The sequence below is a fragment of the Aphis gossypii genome, chromosome 3 (genome assembly GCF_020184175.1).
Source record: "Aphis gossypii isolate Hap1 chromosome 3, ASM2018417v2, whole genome shotgun sequence".
Lineage (NCBI taxonomy): Eukaryota > Metazoa > Arthropoda > Insecta > Hemiptera > Aphididae > Aphis > Aphis gossypii.
The window spans coordinates 42,043,542-42,057,910 of NC_065532.1; the positions used below are offsets into that span (position 1 = coordinate 42,043,542).

The 14,369-nt window shown below is 29.1% G+C and overlaps 1 protein-coding gene across 1 annotated transcript; it reads right to left on the reverse strand.

Moving 5' to 3' along the window:
• Nucleotides 1–1,757: 1,757 nt before the first annotated feature.
• Nucleotides 1,758–4,282, reverse strand: LOC126550649 (uncharacterized). The gene is made up of 2 exons (XM_050202580.1): nucleotides 4,145–4,282; nucleotides 1,758–2,875 (listed from the first exon to the last, which is right to left on the reverse strand). The coding sequence occupies exons 1-2, from the start codon at nucleotides 4,200–4,202 to the stop codon at nucleotides 1,905–1,907; spliced, it is 1,029 nt and encodes a 342-aa protein (XP_050058537.1). The 5' UTR covers nucleotides 4,203–4,282; the 3' UTR covers nucleotides 1,758–1,904.
• Nucleotides 4,283–14,369: the final 10,087 nt, after the last annotated feature.

Here is a 14,369-nt window from a genome sequence, read left to right on the forward strand (position 1 = left end):
CCATGGTGGCTTAGTTTTTTGAGTTTTTGGAATTTAAGATCATACCTGGTTGAAGACGACCCCAGAATCTCTTGACAATTACTCCGTCGGGCCAAAATGAAGGTTCAAGAACATCCTGGAGTTTATCAAGCGGCAGGTGAATATGGAACGATGCATATGTTGGATGCTTAGTAACCATCTGAGTCACTGTGATGTCTTCAAATTCGGAGAACAATTTAGATTTAAGCAGATCGGCAGTGGCAGTAGGGTTTAACCGAGAGACGAACAGGTCGGAGAATTTCTGAGTTGGAGCAGCAGATAAGGCAGAGGAGGTAATTATACCAGAACCAACAATAAATTTAGGGCGTTCAGACGCATGGACACGAGTTGAAACTGGAACTGCCGAAATTGTAGGTGCGTGTTTCACTGCTTGACAAAATGTATCACGGGGAGACATTTCATTAGAAGTAGGGTCCGTAATACTATTCAATTTAACGGTTATCAACCGATTACTTTCGGAAATATTTTTTAGCTCAATTACGACTGACTGTAATATAGTGGCAACATTGGCAGAATTGTCCGATGGTTCAGGCTCTAAAGTGTTGGAATTGAGGTGCGACAATAGACCATCGCTTACCTTTACACTCGAAGGAAGCGTTTTACTTAGAATAAAATCAATAAGCATGGGCTTGGTCCATTTTCCGAGCTCTAATATCAATGTTTCGGAAGTAGCTGGAAGCATAATGCACGTAGTATTGCTAATAGCAGGCGGAAAAACAAGCAAACACCGTAACGATATGGGTAGGCAAATTATTATGCACCCGGTACAGATAACTATAACCAGATTAGACGATCCGTCGACCTTGACACGTGTCGTAATAAGACACACCAGCACGATAACTCAAAGTTCGAACCGTAATTGGTAGATAAGATTAAAATAAGTGGAACTGTACCTTTAGGTATCGAAGGAAAACTGCCCAAAAGGGAAGAGATTGAGGGCAGACAGCATCAACAACAACACAAGACTATAAGCGCACTTTTATTATTATACTGGAATAAAAATCACAAAAAACGGATAACTATTACACAAGGAAATAATTAAATAATACGGAGCGATATTAATCAACATGCCGACACGATTATATGTTGTTTCCGTCTAACAAACAAATTAAAAATATACCTACTACATTGAAAAAACGGTTTCAACCGGGCGGTGTCGAATCTATAGATTAAAATTAAATTAAATTAAAATTAATTAATCAATTAATTAATTTTTTTTTAAATTTTTTTCATTTAATTCTATAACCCTTTTAGAGACCATAATATATTCTTAACAATATCAGTTTGCAAACTATAGAGGACATTTGACTCCTGAGACTAATATAAATGTAGCGCTTTTACATAATAGGTATGATGTGGAGCCAAGCGATGTGTCGGTGTGTCAACATAAAACAAAACATTTAAATACCAATCAAAAAGTATGTTTTTATAAATTACAAATATTTTAATTGGAGCCATTGTCTTTCGTACATATTTATATAGTAAAGATTACTAAAGAATATGTTAATATTATATTATGCTTAAACATAAATTTATTAAAAAATTGAGTTTCCGAATAATTGGAAATTTTAATTTTAATATTATCGTATATTCGTATATCTTACTTCAATTTAACAATAAAATAATATTTAATTATCATCGGTCATTGAAAATTTATCTTGATGAGTTCGTTAAGATACCTAACTCAATTATTATAAATGTATAGATCTATAAGTGTATATAAGTAGTTGTCATTGGAGAAAGACGTCTAGGGACTTAGTCTCACTAAAATGAGTAAAATTTTAATAGTAATCGAGGGATATGCTATACTTAAAATAATGCTTACTTCCCTCTGAACCACGACGAAAAAGTATAAGAACCCTGATTTAAGATTCCCCGTATTTCTTCCTCAGGGCGTTTGAAAGTTTGACCGCATTGTCTTTCTCCGACGTCGTAAGTACAAGATGGTCACCCGATTTTGACCACTCGGCGGTAATGTCGAAGTCCAATTCTTCGTCGCGTATAAGTTGTTTTATATCTTCGACCATGTCTGTGTATGTAGACATACACGACAGATTGTCAGGGAACACTGTCTGTGTCTTTGGCAGACACCCGCGATTGCTGTTGTGAGTGTCTCCGTGGCGTTCCAGATTTGCAATTTCCGCGACTGCTTTCCCGGAATTTTTCTCTTCCTCATTCTGGACTAAAGTGTACCACGACTCTTGGTTCCCCAAATCAAGTTCCGGTACAGATTTTTCGGCCGATTTCGAGTTCGACGCTACCTGTTGCTGCCCTCGGTTACCTCTGTTCTCTTGCTGATTTTCCTTGCTGGTTCCCTGTTCGCTGCTAGCTCCTGGGACTATGTCCGCAATTTGTTGGTTAGCTGGCTCCTCCCACCAGCAGGGGGTGTTGGTACATGAATCTACGGCGGAAGTGCGCGTTGCTGGCGTTTGCAAACTTTCACTCGCTGTCTGGTCTGATGTGGCCATGGTTGCCAAGTCCTTGGTTAACTCCGTTAGTTCATTAAACGCCTTATTTACGCACACCCGACTATCTCTCAGTGCTCCTACGACTTCCAGTAGCTCAGAGGTGGCAGTGCTAACGGTTGGGCTGTGCATTTCCTTGGCCGCCAGTTCAAAATGTTCAACCCGTTGGAATAACAATTCGAGCCCTCCATCTTGCGCAACCAGCTGCAATTCCAGCATCTTGATTGCAGATTGGACAGCCTGCAACTCAGCTTTCATTACGATACCTCTCTGCCAATCATCAGGCTCATTCTTCTGCCATTCGGAGAATGACGACTGCTGGGAGCCCGCTTGCTCACTCTTGACTGCCGGCATCTGGGGGTCCGAATCCCCTAATGCGGTAACAATATCACAGTTAATAACGTTCATATTGTGATTTCCTTCACTTGAATTTTACCTACTGCCAGGGGATTTACTGTTACCTTCAGAGTCTGTTGGCTTGTGGTAGCAGGTGGACAAGGCCTTTCTAACCCCAACCACTTAAGGTGAGGGCTAGTTAACGTTTGGGATCCGCTTAGCACTGACCAAGTTAATGGCCTGTGAATCCCCCACCACGGCAAAGTAAGTCCCGTTGGGGGGAGAACTTTCACTACCTACAATTTATAAATCTAATGTTGTCGGTGATAGACAAAAATAGAATTAGATGAAGTTATTTTGTGAGGAACATCATACGATTGATTGGAATTTTTAAATGAATTTGAACTTTACCTTACTTGCTTTTATTTTTTAAGAATGAGAATGTTTTTGGTTTTGAGAAATATAGATAATAATATAAGATATTATATGTATAATAATGGAATATATATGTATAATATAGGAATATTGAGAAATTCCTATACATGTTCTTAAAGTTCTACCATAAAAATATGCACCAATTTAATATTCTAAAATCTATAATTTGTACAAAAATGATAGGCGCTGTTGAATAGTACTTACTATATTATTGTGCGTTATTTTGCACTATTCACTACCATCAAACATATTAATATAATTTATACTAAGTTAAATTACATTAAATACCTGAACTATTTCTATTTTTTAAGGATTATTTTTCTTAAATACTACATAAATTAAAACAATTTGATGAATGATGATTTTACACTATGATTGGCACTACCAACTGTTGTGCTTTTTTATTTTATCTAATTGTTAAAACAAGTGATTATTACATAAAATTTATATATTTTACCAACAATATTTTCAAAAACTTTTTAAATAGAAATAAAGGTATTTAGTTCCTATATGAAAATAAATTGAGTTCCCGCTGTTGGTAGATTTGTTTCTAATTTCTATACTTTTAACAAGTAACAACCAATAACAATTTGGAATTTAAGAACAATGCCATTAAACAATTAATTGAGTTCAATATTTTTTTAAGAAATTGATTGATTTTAAGAATAATTTATTTTTCGGAATAAACATAATGTTCTATTAGACAGAAATTAGCAAATGGACACTGTACATTTATGCATGTTTGTAGTACTCGAACTCAAAAACAATTCTCAATTAACAACTTCTTAAAATTATTATAGATTATAAATATTGGTGGGAACAAACAATAATGTAATTAACAATAATATTTTATCAAAACCATCACTTACTTCTAATAGATCTTATGGATTTCACAATCCATTTGTAGATTTTCAATAAAAACATCATTTAAACTCGAACGAAACAATATTACAATCGATTATAAATGAAATGAACTCTGGTACATTAATCGTAATAAATAATGTTGTAAAAATACACTTGTAATAATTATAACAAACAAAACAGCTCCCTTGACGACAATATTATATTTTGTTACTACACCAACGGTCAACTAATTAATTTATTACTGCAATAATGTCAAATAATGTAGAGATAGGCAAAATGAAACAATAATGTTAATAATAATAATAATATCATGTACATCAGCGGTTCTTAACCTATCGTCCGCGGCCCACTGGAGATCCGCGATACTCATGTACGGGGTCAGCGATACTCGGTCCGCGGCAGCCTTGATACGTCGTGACAAGACATAATTATAAATTTGTATGTTTTTGTTATGTCTACTTATATAATAATAATATAAAATGTTTATTACAATTTTGGTCAAGAAATTTAAAAAGAAGGTATTCGAAAAAATTTGGTAAGAGTTAAGTTATATTATATTATGGTATAAGCCTGCTTATACCATATTATATACTATTATTGGTGAAATTTTTATGAAAGTGCCAATCTAAATAACTGGTAAAAATTTTCAAGTATCTACGACTTATACTTTTTGAATAATAACAAATATTTAAATTTTAAAATCGTTTGAGGATAAATCGTTATCGTTACGCGATATCGTAAAAATTTAAAATTCAAACGCACTTAAAATTTTTCTTATAATGATGCTTCGAGTTTTCTCTATAGATACTTGAAGGAAAACTTATGGAAAACTTAGTGTTGTATTTTAAATTCTTAGTTATTAACACAAAAAATTTTATGATTTTTCAACTTCAAAATTACTTGCAAATTTTCGCGTTTTCGACAGATTTAGTAAAAATTTGAACTATAAACGCTTATAAAAAAAAATTGTGACTAACGATTTTTAATTTTTTTTAGCTACAATAAGAACAACTCATAAGGAACCTTGTATTAAATTTTCAAGTTTTTTTGGTCATCCAAAATTTTTTTACCGACACTTCAAAAAAAAATGAGTATAAAAATCAAAAATTTCAGTGCCTGGTCTATAAATAACTCAAAAAAAGGTCAAAATTTTTTGAAAATTAACTGTATATAGATAACACTAACATAAACATTTGGTGAAAATTTCAAGTATTTACAGTGATTAGTTTTTGAATTACAACCATATAAAAAAAACTGGTTTTGCGTAAAAATTCACGTTTTTCCGTCATTTTTTTTTTTTGTTTTTCTCGATTTTTTTGAAAACTGTTGGAAAATGTTTACTTTTTACCTGTATAATGCACCAAGGATATTCACTTTTCCATCGGAAACCACCCCCGAAGTTTGAAATTGAAGCATTATTTCGACTAGTTATGCTGTACACAGACACACAAAAAAAAAAACATACATCATTGTAAAATCAATACATTCATCACTCCGTTCAGAATCTAAAATATATATATTTTACTATATAAAAATTTACAATAGCTTATTAATAATATTATACAAGTTTACGATATATTATCCTACTATATCTGAAATAATAATTACACGTGTAGGTTACTTTGCAGCCCTAAAAAAATTCCTTCTGTCATCTATAAATAACCAAATAATTACCATGGTTGGCAGTTGGCAACCAACTGTATGGGACTTCAACAAATTCAAACTTAATTACATTTTAAACGTTTCAAACAACAAATCTTCGTGTTCTCTCTAATTTTCAATGGTACGTCAGCAATTCTACTTTACATCGTATATGACTTCAACATATTAATATATTATCAACAATATCCATACTTATTGCTTCCTATAACTATAATAAATTTCATAAATAACCTAACCACACAAACCCCCTCATATTCAAACTCTCCTATCGCATATTACTTAACAAGTAACAATAACCCTTTGTCGTCTCAAACGTAAATGGTCATGTGATGCCGCGACGTATTAAATAATCTATGACGACTTACTACTCTCGAATTCATAAACTGAAAATAGTATCGATGAACTCACCCCTAAGTCTTGTATAAATTGTTAACTTATTTACTTGTTATATTACTGTGTATACTGACTGTAAAATAAAAAGTATAGGTACCTAATAGATGCGCGTTCAAGATAGTATTTTTTTTCAACTGTTTAATAATAGGTAGTTCAACAAATTTAACGTTAGTTAAGAAAAAATAAGTCACTTGTTGCTTACGAGTTGACCACCGTGAAAACTTCCGAAATTCCGATGAGACGGATTTAAGGATGGGTTGCGCTTGCTCGCTTACATTTTTAAAATAATTATAATATAATATTAAAATACTTGGTTATAAATAAAATAAAATAAAAGCAAGTAGGTACAATATAATTTATTATTGCGGCACATGAAATACACTGGTACTATAATAGCATACAAACATATATCTTTTTTTTTATACTTAAAATCGCGTTGTTCCGTCAATATAATAGCATAATATAGGTAATAGGTATAGTATATGTATCCCATACGATAGGTATTGACGATACGCCGCGGCCTCGATCGTGTCGAATGGATTTTATTACCTCCTTAATCTGTCTAGGTATATATTATATAACACATATACCCATCATAATAATATTATTATGGTATTATCACAGTGCTTATACAAGTTGTTACAACATTGAACATAATAATATATATTATTACCGATTGATAAATTATGTACACGTAGAGATATAACACATTTTATACGTCGTCCCATCTTCTCCACTCATCACTGTCTCGTCTGATAATAATAGTCATAAATAATAGTTCCCATTAGATATTTAGACATATTATATATAGACATTTAGTTTTAAAAAGACTTAAAACTTTCCTGCAGTATTGTTGATCGCAATATTAATAGGTACCTACTACAGTACTATATAGTACCTACTACCTATATAAATATATTTTTGTTCAAGTAATTATTAGTTCTATAGTAGCATCATACTATATAGCTTTATTTATACAAAGCAGCGAAGTAAAAAATAAAAAATTACAAAATTATTAAATGGTTGAGCAATTAAAGAATATTTTGTATTTTGTGTTTAGGTAAAAAACAATCAAAATATAATTTTATATAAAATGAGTTATATTTGACAATATTGAACACAAAAACAAAATAAACTTTATGTCGCTGTAATTCGTTTGCGCACGACACATAATATTATGTATCGTCACAAATTACACTACTTTTGTACAAATTATCAATTATTCGATAACAAAATATAGAAATATAATCTTATAACAATTGTTTAGATTATATCATTTTGGATTTTCCGTACCTACCTACTTTTAGTACAGTTTCAATAGTATAGTTCAATACAGTGGTGACTCTAATACTTATAATATATTATACTTATCTGTGCTATAATAATGTATCAAACGTACGATTACTGTAATAATTGTAAACGTATGCTCAGTAAGCTCTTTATCATGAACTTAGAAATTTCAAATTTCCAATATATACTTAAAATATTAGACAGAAATTTGTAAGTCCACAAAAAATGTTAAAGTAGTACTATAAATATATTTTAAGAATTTGAAAATATCATCGTTAAGTATATTTAAAAATTCCAAAAATTAGATTTGGATTTTGGAATATCTAGAATCTAGATTGGAGAAAAAACGAATGAGCATGTCTGGTAAATCACCCTGTTCAACACTCTTAACACTGCTGTAGTGCTATCACGAAACAGATGAAAGATGTACACAAGGTGGATATATTATATATCCACCTTGAATGTACACAGTCACAGACATCATATTACACGCACGTGATATAGGTATACCGTGTACACAAACAAAAGTTTCTAACCTAAAAAATGTTGATACCCATACTAAGAACCTTATAGTAGTACTAACTGTACTGTATAAACAGCATTAGCGCGTTACTGTAGGAATCGGCCAACAGGTGTAGATCCATAATAAAAATTGTCGATATCATAGCGGACCCATTAACTATTATTTAATAGGTCGATATTATCGAAATTACGAAATAGGTATACATAAAATATATGTATAGGTATATTATAAATTACGATTAAATTAATCTTGTATTAAAATTCACCACGTTTAAAAACCCAAAACCTTGTTTTTAATTAATTAATGAAAACTAAAATAAACTGTTTATGTAGTTGGGTACTTTCTATACACTTATCTAATTAACGCGATGTAATATCCATCAGAATCCTAACATATTAAGAAAATAAGTAAATAGGTTATGATTGAGTTAAAATAGTTGCGATAAAAGCAATGATTTATTAAATAATTCCTATTAGGAATATATTATATTTTTAGATAATAAATTATTAGTCGATGCAAATGTGCGATATGATATATGGTTCGATGAAAAATTAATTTAGGGCTTCAGTTATATAGTTATTAGTTTAATTCTACAGATATAATAATTGTAAATTATAATAACTTTATTAGTCTATGATCATTGATTAGGTACAATTAATATGAATTATAACACACACTATTTATAGTCTGTGATTATAAGCTATATTTTGGATCGTATATACGTATATCATACGTTATAAATTATTAATATTATTATGCGTTCATACAGAGTGAATCATCAAGTATGCTCATACTTATTTTTTCTATAATACCTAATGAGTTATTAGGATAATATTCAAACTTTAATTTATGAAATTTTCTTAAATACTGAAGGATCATGTTATTATTTTCAAATGTTTAGATCTTAATATAAATCAAGTGTTGTGTGACATTAATAAAAAATTTTTGGTATGAAATTTAAATAATCAAAAATATTGTTCTTATAAATATACTTAAAAGTTTTAAAAATCAGAATTCAAATAAATGCACAAGAAAAAATGAGGATTAGCATAATATTATTAGTGAATCACTCTGTACTCTGTAGTATTAATATTATAGGTTGATTTTTGTATTCTGCTATATTATGTGCTTAGTATAAGTAGGTATTGGCTACAACATACGCGATAAATTGTCATGTAATTTTAAGTGGGAATGAAAAAAATAGAACATTTTGTGAAACATGATACTATTTTTAAATATTCTATATCCCAGACAAGTAAGTTATTTTGTTTTATTTTATAACCTATATTTAGGTTATCGAGTAGAATATTTTAGGTTGGTTTATTAAAACTATTTTATTATTTATTAAGGGGTATAAGTGTAGTTAATTTCTAAAGATGAGGCACTGCGACCATACAGCTGTAAGTTGAAAGGAAAAACTAAATCAAACAATTTCAACGATCAAAAATTATTTTATAGAAATTATTATGAATTACGATTACATCTCATAATCTCATAGAATTGTTATATTAAAATTGATTATTATTTATTATTTTATTTTTTTGAAAGAAGAAATTTTTTATCAGATTGCATTGAACTCTGCTCATAAATTACTTTTAAATAACTTATACTTATACTTTTAAATAACTATTAAAAATATAGTTTTTAAAGTAAAATTGTGACTAATATAAATTTGTTATATTTAAAATGAAAAATTTATCAAAATTCGACTATTTTACGATGTGTGTAGGAGTATTTCTGTGAGGCTTTTTGTTAACTTAAAAGCAATGACTCCAAAAATTTTAATTCGTACCAAGCATGTGTTTTCTCCCATTATACATATATCTATTTCTTTTACGAAATGTAGTGTATACTGAATATTATTTTATTAATCATACAATTTTTGAAAAATATTTGATTTCGTCATTAAGTTTACTTTTCTATTTTTGGAATTTGACCTCTTCAACTCTGATTTTAAAATTTGTATTATGTTAAACTCAAAAAATAAAATAAACATTTATCAGTTAAGTTTATGACAAATTTAAATGTTTTTTCTGAAATTGTATTGAATATTTTAGATGAGTAAATAGAAACAATTTGCAAATTGATACTTTTGGGGAGAAAAAAACAATATCTATTTAGCGCTAGATTGTGCATTATTGACTCGTTACCACGTTTTCAAGTGTACTTTATTCCATAATTCACTAACAGTCTTATCTTAAATAATAATTTTCTATACATAATTTCTAAGAGTTATACAATGAAACATACACGAACTATAAAGAATACAAATTGCTTTAAAATTGCCTATCGTAACTCCTTATAAATGACTGATGTCCAATCCTAATAGAGTAGGTACTTACTATGAATAACGAAAAAAGTTATATTATTTTATATTGAATAATCAGTTGAGAATTTGAGATTAAGTTCATTGGTAATATAATACATATTATAACTATTATGATGGTACGAACTTTATCGATTTATAATAATTGTATTAATATATTAAATGTTTAAATACGTTTAATTAAATTGTATTATATTATTTAAATGATGATACACTATTGATTGGAGATTATTATCAAATGCAATATCAAAACTTCATGCATATAGTTATGTTCGAAATTATAATGAATGGTATTAATTCTATTGGATTCTATTAAGTCTAAATATTTCAAAATTTTTAATATTATGATAAACAATATATTTAACCTACAATTAAAATGTTATAATAATTATTAAATAGGTACCTATAATAAACACATTGCATTGCTTTAATTCCACGACAGTATAATGTATCAGAATTTTTTATTTTGATGGTTTGCATATACCTACCACGTAACCGGAATATACCCGAATATACGGCATCGTATAATATTCGTAACTGAACATAAAAGTAGTTGGGTATGCTCATTAATTTTAAACGGTCTCTATACAGAGTGGTTTACCACGATTTTCCGTTTTCGCAGTGTTATGTTAGTTAAATGAGAAAACGGAAAAAGTAATGAGCTACTATTACTATCTATGTATACTTAATGAACAAATTGTATGATATTATAATGGTCATCCGGTCACGGCGTGGAATTGTTTTTTATCATAATCAACATAATAATATATTATATTATATATTGTTTTCAAATTAAGCACTATAATATATTACAACCAGTCCCGAGGCACACCCTGCAGCGACTACATAACTATACTGTATTAGTTTTTTTTTTTAACATCGGCTAACTTGCTAACTTATCTTGTATCGTAGGTTAGGCTACGGTTAGTATATTTTTATTTTTTTTCTCAACGAAATACACATTTGTTATTTTTCGTATATACCTAAACTACATATAAAAAATACTAATTATATACGCATGCGCACGCTCGGTAAAGCTTTTAGTTTTTATTTGGCGGGAGCGGTATTAATATAAGTAGCTTTCTGGATCATTACATTTTTTGGGAGCGACTATTTAGTTGTATTAAAAAATAATTTTATTTTTAATTACTTTAAATAAGCGTGTACACCGGCTACGTATTGAAATGGTTTTTTGTTTACACCGTCGTCGTCGACGATCGTTGACAAAATTATACAAATCATCATTTATCACTATTGTTTTGAATTATACTATAATATACTATAGAGTATAGACATTATGATACCTGATTAATGATTATCTGATTTTGTCGTGATCTTACAGAGATCGATTTATGAATTATGAAGTATAGTATAATATAAACCTACAAATACATTTTAATAAGAGTATACCGTTCTTAAGAGGACGTCGTACCCGCATGTGTTGTCTCCGTCTTACACACGTATGGCATAGCAAATTTTCGTTCCCAAGATTCAAAAGTATGCTGTTAGTTTTGATATTAGAGTGAATTGACTTATTATATAATTTAAAGGAAAGATTATTATCTATAGGGCCCTACGTAGCCTTTTATTGATGCTATTATTTTTAAGTAAGTTATGATGTTTTTGAAACTCTATATTTTAAAATGATCATAACTTACTTAAAAATAACAATAGCAATAAAAGGCTACGTAGGGCCCAAGATAATAATCTTACCTTTAAATTATATAATAGATCAATTCACTCTAATATCAAAACTAACAGCATACTTTTGAATCTGGTGAACGAAAACTTGCTACGTCATACGCTCATACGTGTGTAAGACGGAGACAACACATGCGGGTACGACGTCCTCTAAAAAAAAAAAAAAAAATAACGTCGTAAAAAAGTTACTTGTGAAAAGCAAAAAAAAAAAGAAAGAAATCACCACAAGGCTGGAGTAAAGGTGTAAATCCGTCCCCGGGTTCGCTACAATGTACCTACACATTGTTTTTATTATCAGTACAGACAATGGTCAGTACAGATCGACGAATGTAGTCACCTCGAACACGGGTGTATAGTGTTTACGCAGTACGCACATATCATCATAATAATACATAATAATTAATAGTCGTGTGTTTTCGTTTTGTTTTCACCTCACGTCGACGTCCCGTGCACAATAATATATTATTGTTCGATGTCAATAAGGTGATGTGATGTTTGCTAAAAAAAACTCCCGTGACATCATGTCACTGGCATGTAGTACAAGGGTGCATTCGGAGGATTCGCAACGTTATTTTAAAAAGCGACGAATCGTCAAATCCTTCAGAAACTGCACCGGCGGGCGGCCCAGGGCCGTATTTAGGGGAGTACAACGGGTACAATTGTACCGGGCGGCAAATTTTTAGGGGGGGCTATAGTTTTGAGGAGCAATAGTAAAGAGGGGGTACAAAATTTTGAATAAATTCTGATAATCGTGATGGAAAGAAAAACGAATACTTTAATCATTTAAAAACTTATTAACATTATTTCAACATAAAGCGCATGCCGCATTGATAATTGATAATATTACTGTTCATATTGTTATTTGTTTATATTATATTTTAGTCACCCATACATTATAATAATTTTGTCTAATATTATTTTATCGCGTGATAAGTGATTCTATTTATGAAACATAATAACATACACGATGTTGAATTAATGATAATACTATTAAAATATTACTTATTATTTATTAATAATAATATATTATAATTTCTTATGAAAATTAATTTATTATAATGTGAGTTATGATTTATATGATTTCTATGAAGTGTAAATGAGTTTGCTATTATGCGATGCAATGCCATGCATATTTGAAAGATCCGTAACCAGTCATATAAATTTAACTACCTATTTATAGTTAATATATATTTATATTTATAGTTGTTTGACATAGTTACACAATTGTTACGCATATTCGATTATTAATAATGTACTAGTTATTACTTATTATTAATTAATATGCAATATTATTTTTATTATTTAGTTTTGCTAAGAATTATCGATTCATGATTGGTTAGAAATATAATTAGAACAAATTGTATTTATTTAGTCATCACTCATCACTCATCCAGATTCAGTGATTGTATAAAATCATACTAAGTATCAAGTATCACCTAAAATTGTCAATGAATCGGTTCCTCAGAAGAATTTTCACAAATAGCCAATATTTACCGAGCTTTTGCCTTGTCTTTGATTTTATAGTTTTTTAAGATAGTTATGTTTATTAATTACTTATAACTATAATTTGCTAAGATAACTAGCATACAGAATTAAAGATCCATCAATACAAATCTCAAAGTTTTACAATTATCTGTTTATAAATAACAATAGTAAATCATACATATTAAACATATTTTTTTGAAACTAAATTAAATAATTATTTTTTCTAAAAAACCATAAAATTATCAATAAAATGACTTTAAATTAGTCTGAATGTATTACCAAAGTATATGCTACTTAAAAGACTTGTAAATAAATGTATAATAACTTTAATTTTAATGATATGTATAAATGTATAATTCCTATTATAAATTATCATATAATTTGAATAACCATTAGCTTACATGAGTTCTATAAGTAAATACTAACTGTAAAAATTCGATAATATTATTGTTTCTATAACATTTTCAATAATAGTATTTCATTTAAAATCTAACTAGGTACTTATTTATATGAGCTAAAATAAAATCAACTAATTGCAACCTCCATTAAAATTTTTCAAATCGCATTATTTTCTAATAAATTTTTTAATATTTTTAGTACTTTCAATTTAAATATATTGCAATAATTAAAAAAAATGATCACAATCATAATTAAAGTTAGCTTAAATTAATATTTAATACAACAAAATAATAATTTTTACTATTAAAATAATTCAATAGGTACTTATTAAATTAATTTTAGAAAAAAAAAATCGGTAAAGAAAAATATTAACATATTATATTGTTTATTAACATCAGTAATAACTAATTAGTGATAAAGAATGTACCTACGTGAAAATTAAACTTTTTAA